General features: G+C 58.5%; 1 protein-coding gene across 1 annotated transcript; it reads left to right on the forward strand.

Moving 5' to 3' along the window:
- The first annotated feature begins 365 nt into the window (after positions 1–365).
- LOC148813741 (NFIL3 like protein-like) lies at positions 366–3,046 on the forward strand. Its single transcript, XM_088907678.1, has one exon. It carries the CDS (start codon positions 882–884, stop codon positions 1,797–1,799), a length of 918 nt encoding a protein of 305 aa, XP_088763804.1. The 5' UTR covers positions 366–881; the 3' UTR covers positions 1,800–3,046.
- The last annotated feature ends 4,552 nt before the right edge of the window (positions 3,047–7,598 follow it).

Genomic DNA, 7,598 nt, shown 5'->3' on the forward strand with positions numbered 1-7,598 from the left:
TGTGTGGTGTTGTCTGTTGTACTGTGTGGAGTTGTCTGTTGTACTGTGTGGTGCTGTCTGTTGTACTGTGTGGTGCTGTCTGTTGTACTGTGTGGAGTTGTCTGTTGTACTGTGTGGTGCTGTCTGTTGTACTGTGTATGTCCCGAGCCAATAAACTCCTGTACTCTACTACTGCTCCTCTAGTACTTCTGAAGTAGCAGTGCTGAAGCCAATGAACAAAGCTGCTGTTGTTTCCTGGGGTCTGTCCAGGCTGCGGTCGCCTCATTTACAGTCTGGGTCTGTACTAGACTCTGCACCGCTGGGTCTACTAGACTCTGCTTCATGGATTGAAAAGATTACCGGTCTCTCCTTATTTCACCCGCAGGGAGGACACAAGCACACCCCCCGTGGAAGTGAAGCACTGACGATGCCCCGAGCTCCTGTTCTCTCTACCTTCCCGCCAGCTGCAGACCCCCTCGCGCTCCCCTGAACCTCTCCAGAGACCCCATGGAAGCACGTTGCCGCGATCCGATGGCTACGGCCACGCCGCCGCGGCACTGAGGCCGCCAGTGTTGCACCTCCTTCGAAAGCACGGCAGGGCGACCTCTACTGGCGGGCGTGTTTGGCGAGGACCGCTCCAGCCAGCTCCCCAGCTACCCCAGCGATCCTTTCCCTATGCCTCCCAGCAGTCTGTCCTACCCAGACACAGAGCGCGCCCCCGTGCAGGCCACTCCCTCCTCGAGTTAGACGAGACACGCCCCCTCCCAGACCCCACCCTCTTCCCCTGACACGCCCCCACCGTGTGTAGCCCCGCCCACATGGGAGGAGCCTGAGCTCCTGCTCCAGCAAGGCCACAGGAGAGACGCCCACAGCCTCCTCTTCCCTCCTCCAGAGCTGCCACGATGGAGAGCCCCTTCATCGTGCCCATGATGGGCGCAGGGGACGACGTGATGCCGCGGGACCTCGAGCAGCAGCCAGCGCGGCCCGGCGTGGCGCTCTCGCTGACGGGCTCGTCCCGGCGCAAGCGGGAGTTCATGCCGGATGAGAAGAAGGACGCCAGCTACTGGGAGAAGCGGCGCAAGAACAACGAGGCGGCCAAGCGCTCGCGCGAGAAGCGCCGCGTCAACGACTTCGTGCTGGAGAGCCGGCTGCTGGCGCTGGGCGAGGAGAACGTGCGCCTGCGGGCCGAGCTGCTGGCGCTCAAGCTGCGCTTCGGCCTGCTGAGCCCTGCTGCCTACGCCACCCACCAGCCCGGCCTGCTGCAGCTGCGCCCGCTGCCGGCCCCCCCGCCCGGCGTGCCCCCGCTGTCCGACAGCGCCTTCTGGGTCAAGAGGCGGGCCGAGCGCCACTGCGGCCAGGGCAAGCCCCCCCCGGCTCACCCCCAGCTGTACCCCGAGCCCCCCGCCTTCGCCGGCCAGCCCGGCTCCGCCTTCACCCCCACGCGCAACACCCTGGCGGGGGGGTACCCCTACTGCTTCGACAAGTACACCCCATATCCCGCTATCGGGGCGCCCCCGCCCCTAGCCCCGCTGCACCCTCCCACCCCTGGCCTCTGGCCTGGCCTGCCCCTGCCCAGCCGCCCCCCTGCCTCTAAGACGGCCTCCGACGAGGAGGAGGAGGAGGAGCAGCAGGTGCCCGCGGCCTCGGAGGGGGACCCCAGGGCCGCCCTGCCTCACAAGCTGAGGCTGAAGGCCAGGGTGCCCCAGGAGCGGCCCGAGTCGGATGGGGAGGCGGGCGCGGGCGCCGGCGGGCGGGGGCAGAGGGAGCGGGCCGTCTCGCCCCGCGTCGAGGCCGCGGGCAGGCTGTGCGAGTCGGACTGAGCCTCGCCTCCAGGCCCAGCAGGACCGGGGTGCTTTCTCTGCCAGGGGTCAGGGTCCGGCCTCCCGCTGGCCATCTGCTGCCCCGAGAGGAGCAGGGCACGCACTGTGAAAGTGCCCTGAAATGGAACTGAACCATGAACGCCCGGGCAGACTCTGCAGCTGCAGCCCAATGAGCTCTCCCCCCAAAGAAGGAAGATCAGAAGCCTGCATGAAGATGGATATTCCTGTTTGGTGCTTTTTTTTACACACACAGCTTTTTAACCAAAGAGACCTTTTACCGCCCCCAACCCGAATCCCCTTGAGATCATTCACGCTGGTCCCAGTAAATGAGGCGCTCCTGGCGCTCCAGGGACTGAGGGGGCAGCCGGTCGACGTTGGAGGCAGCCGACAGAGGATCTGAGCTTCCCGTTTTTTAGACTCCTGTCAGGCAACATTCATCTCGGCGAAGGACTCGCCGCTGAACTCTTACACTGTCTTTCGGTCTGAGGGTAAGTTTGAAATCCCAGCCTCCCCGCGTCAACACACACAACCTGGGAAAGAGCACTATCGTCACTGCCCAGCGAGCTGGCCCTCCACTGGCCTGGCTGGTGTCCACCCCCTCTGGTCAGACCACGGACACACTTGTCCTGTCCGGGATACTCCAGCATTACAGCCTGCGCCCCCACAATTCTCTGCCTCTGGTCCGTTTGCCACTGATGAATGTACCCCAAAACAAAGGCAATGGGGAACCAAGGAAGACCCCTTGGGCAGGGTTTCTGAGGGCAGGCGGTCCTGCCGACTTCCTGTGGGTTCAAGTGCCCAGACTGGGAGCACAGCCCAGCGCAGAGGAGAAGTCTGAAGGTCGCCTTCCTTTTACTGAACAAACTCCAGGTGGCTTTTCCTGCAGAAAACACACTAACCTGCACGCCGAGGAAGAGCCGCGGGCTGCAGGGACTCCTGGGAGCTTCGAAACAGCCGCCGCCGTGGGGAGCCGTGTGAGCCGGTCGTGAAGCACCCCAGTTTATTAAAAACCTGCTACCCTGCTGCTCCCGGGGGCACTCAGGATTCTCGCCAGCGGAGCCGCTCGGTGCCAGGGGCCTCTCACTGGCGCCCCTGAACCCCGAGAACAAGCCGGGCGCCAGGGTCTCTCTCTCTCTCTCTCTCTCTCTCTCTCTCACAGGGGCTGCAGAACAGGCTCTCAGGGTTGACAGAATACACTGTGACTCCAGATTTGTATTTGATCAAACAATAAAGATAAAAAAGACCTGTGAGTGATCTCCGAGTTTCATGTGTTCTGTCGCAATGACGTGTTAAAGTTAGAGGCTGACTAGTCCGATCCCTTTCGGGTCGTTCTTGATTGCCTTCAAACCCAGTTGCCATTAAAACCCTGCTCTGTAGCAGTTATGGAGCACTGTTTTACAGGTGGTCCTGACAGCGTCCAGCCCCTGCTCTGGCCTCTGGCCTCTCTGGGGTGTGTCCCCACAATGGCAGCTGGATTGAAATGTATGATGATTGAAGTAACATTTCTCTCTAGCCTCACTGAGCTGAACTCCCATGCAGAATCTTCTGAGGCTGGCTTGCCTACTGCCACTGCCTCTTAATTACTTAATTGGTCTAATGACATCCAATGGGTCTCATCATCGACGTGAATACATTTATCGCAACCTTCTGAGGGCCTTTCTGGCTTGACCGTGAAAACGCGGCCCTTTTCCTTTAAGCTGTTCTCTCAACGTTGTTTTTCAAGAACGGATTTAAAACAGCCGATGCCCACAGGTGTCACACAAAACAAGTGCTGGTTCATTGAAACGGATCAACAGCAAGAGGAGATCAGCTGACTCGAATTATTTTCCATTCATCCTCCCCCCCCTCCCATGGCTAATAACTGCTGTTATCGGCCTGCACTCTCCCTGACACTGACACAGGCACACCATCCCCTCTCTTCTGCTCTCACTGGAGCTGGGGAACGTCGGAGCAGAGCACGCTGTATTTCTGACTCCATCCAGTTAGCTTACGAAAGCATTACTACCCTTCAAATGGCAGTAAACTGCTCACCAACAGGGCAATAGATCTAAAGCAGCATCTATTGGGGACCTGAAACAGAAATAGGATCTGTAGCTCATCCAAAAACCAGGATAGAAATAAATCAAAAGGTCAGAAAACAATATTTGAGCAAATTGCCTGCTGTGCCACAACACATAGATGCCCGTGGGAGAGGCCTAAAGTAACAGTGGTCAGTAATTGAGCGCACTTCTGGGACTGATTGAAACAGGTGCAGCCCTGTTAAAGACACTTGGCTCCTTTAAGGATCAGGATGCAATAACCCTGCCTGCGTTTTATCAGGCTGTTCGTCTGCTTTAACCTCTGCTTCTCAGGGTGAAGACGTGGTGAGTGACCACAAGCCCTCTGGGGTTTATATCAGCCCCGGGCAGGAACAGGCAAGACATTTATTTACTCGGCGATAACAGATCAGAGCAGAAGGCGGCCCCGATGCTCTTGCGAACAGAGAACACGATCGGATCGTGCATCAGGACGCCCCCCCCTAGCAGCAGGAATCTGGGGGCACTGGGTGCAGGGTAAATGCTCATCTCTGGGGTGCTGCCAGCTGTGGCCCGGGGACCCTACTTCTTTCTAAGGGCTGGCTACCCAGAGTAGGTGGAGCCCCCGATAAAATCACCAGGACCCCTGGTGTCACCTCGCCCCCCCCATTCCACCCCAACCACCAATTATTCAGGGGAGGAGCTGCTGGTAAATGACTGTCTAGCCACAAGAGAAAACCACAGAAGTCACACAAAGATGTGCGCTTGCACTGTGTGTGTGTGTGTCAGTTAGCAGCAGGACGGGCTGGGAGGCGATACCACACACCCCCTGCAGGAGGCACTCCAACCCGGCTTACAATGCCAGCTCCTCTGCCCACTTGCCCCCGAGAGCTCGCTCTATCTCTGCTGACCCAGGAGCAGGTCCTGCTGCTGCAGACGGGCACAGGCTGTAGTCGACAGCAGCGGGCAGGGAGACAGGAGGGGAGCCATCGAGAGACAAGTGTGCCAGGTCCCCAGGCCGCCGACGTGGCATCATCACAGAAGAGCGCCGGGGACAGCCGAAGAAACACAGCCAGTCCCACTGAGTCACAGGCCGGCCGCTTCCAGGAGCAGCGGCTCTGCGAAAGACTGAGAACGCTCTGTGGTTTAGATGCCTTTTTTAAAAAAAAATAGCGTTTTGATGCAGAAATAACTCTTCTCTTCTGCGATGTGGCCGAGGCCTGAAGCGAAAAGAGAAATTCAGGCCCCCCCCCCGGACACACAGTTCCTCCTGGCCCTGCGGCACCTATCCCACCCCAGATCGAGCAGCTCTGAAGGGGTTAAACTTGAGCTCCACTCTCCCTGCCCCAGCAGTTAAACGCCGCCTTGCCCCATCGCACCCCCCCTCCCCAGCGAAAAGGGACGCCGCGTTGCTCCGAGTTTCCTCCGAAAGCTGTGCACGGCGAGCTCTCCGAGACACCTGATCGCTATCACTGCAAGCCAGCAGAGAGGCGACTCCACGCGCTGCTCTCTCTGCCTGATAGCCCGCCCAGCGATCTGCAGGACACACACAGGGTCCGGCCTGCCCGTGAGCTAGTGTCCACCCCTGGGATCAGCTCCGTCACCGAGCTGCTGATGCACGCAGACTCGCTCCTCAGGGTAGCAGCCGACAGGCAGGGAGTTATGCACTAATTTACAAGGTGGCCTGGATGTCCTCTACTTTTTTGCTCAGCTTTATGATGCTTTTATATGAGAGAGAAACGGGACAATCACAGCACGGTGACGCTGGTGTACACCCTGAGCTTACCTGGCCTCAGCACGAATGTGTAACCGCAGGGCAGGGGTACAGCCTGTGGCAGGTGCGGAGGTATTCTGTATAGTCCTAATGCACAAGTGATGATCACTGGTAATGACAGAGGGTGACCAGAGCTGAACTCGGACTACAAGACTTCCTGTAAAACCTCTTGGGTTCAGGGCACCATGGGGGCTGTATCACTTGCTGTTCTCCAGAGATGGCCTTTATGCACCACAAATGAAAACATTTCAAAGCTTCCCTGAACCCCACTGGGATTTTTTGCACCTCTGCACTGGGATTGGCCAGTCAATCACCACGTGGGCGACGCTGGCATCGGCCAATTAATCACCGTGTGGCGGTCCGACGTGGACTGATCAGAACCCGTCCTGGCGCTCCCCTCCTGCCCCGCACTGATCGCAAGCCACACGCCTCAGCCACACGCTCCCACCGAAACCCTTCACTGAAGGAGCGGAGCTGACATCTCTGGCGTCATCTCCGTGGGGGGTGATGAGGAGAGAAACCATGAGTGACGCATCTCGTCCGGGGACCAGCGATGGTCAGAGCTGGCTGGGGTGGAGTCAGTGAGGCAGCTTCCCCGAACCAGTGACGCAGCCTGAAGAGAGCTGACCTCAAGCAGCCCACTGTCCGGACACCCCCTGCCCCCCGAGGTCAGAGAAGGGCAACAGATAAACAAGCAGCCCCTCCCACCCTCCTGACTCATGGGATCAAAGCCCCCCCCCAGACAGCGAGACCCTCACACCCACCCCTCTCCCCAGACCCTCGGCTTCCAGGCACTGTGGGTGCCCGACTCGAGCTGAGAGGGGGGTCTGCGTTTCTCGCAGTGAAGCTGTAGAGACTCTCACAGCTCCCTGGCATTGCAGAGCAGCTCAGCGGATTTCAGGCCACGGCTGCGATGAGCCAGAGATCTTCCGTTACCAGCGGGGGGGGGGGCAGCTCGCGGCAGCCTGTATCAGTGCACTTGGGTAACCTCACCTGTCCCAGGTGTGAGCACAGGAAGCCCAGCTCCAGGTTCCTGGTTCACCACAGAGCGCTGCCCCCCCCCCCCCCCCCATCGCGCTCTCCTCTGGGTTAATGCAGAGAGGGAGAGAGAGAAAACTCGAGCGAAAAAAACAGATAAAAATGTATTTCTGTCTTTTCATAGCGGTGCGCCACATCCTCAGGAAGAGAATAGTGCCGCATCAGGGGAGCTGAACTGAGGCTGCGTGACAGGAGCCCTGCACACAGCACACTTCAGCCCTGCTTTCAACTGCTAACAAAAACACAAGGTCTCTGACAAGTGCAGTATTCCCGTGATGCCCTCAGTGTTGCCCCATTGCACTGCCATGAAGCCCTCAGTGTTGCCCTATTGCACTGCCATGATGCCCTCAGTGTTGCCCTATTGCACTGCCATGAAGCCCTCAGTGTTGCCCTATTGCACTGCCATGAAGCCCTCAGTGTTGCCCCATTGCACTGCCATGAAGCCCTCAGTGTTGCCCTATTGCACTGCCATATTGCCCTCAGTGTTGCCCCATTGCACTGCCATGAAGCCATCAGTGTTGCCCTATTGCACTGCCATATTGTCCTCAGTGTTGCCCCATTGCACTGCCATGAAGCCATCAGTGTTGCCCCATTGCACTGCCATGATGCCCTCAGTGTTGCCCCATTGCACTGCCATATTGCCCTCAGTGTTGCCCCATTGCACTGCCATGAAGCCCTCAGTGTTGCCCTATTGCACTGCCATGATGCCCTCAGTGTTGCACTATTGCACTGCCATATTGCCCTCAGTGTTGCCCCATTGCACTGCCATGAAGCCCTCAGTGTTACCCTATTGGACTGCCATGATGCCCTCAGTGTTACCCTATTGGACTGCCATGGTGCCCTCAGCTCAGTGACAAGAGTGCTGAATCTGACCTCAGGCAGGCCTAAGATGGTCTGGAAAGCCCCTTACCAGCCATGCTCAAGCCCAAGAGAGGAGAGAGGAGAGGATTCACAATCTCCTCTCCAGCAGGG

The sequence above is a fragment of the Atractosteus spatula genome, chromosome 28 (assembly GCF_055471065.1).
Source record: "Atractosteus spatula isolate fAtrSpa1 chromosome 28, fAtrSpa1.hap1, whole genome shotgun sequence".
NCBI lineage: Eukaryota > Metazoa > Chordata > Actinopteri > Semionotiformes > Lepisosteidae > Atractosteus > Atractosteus spatula.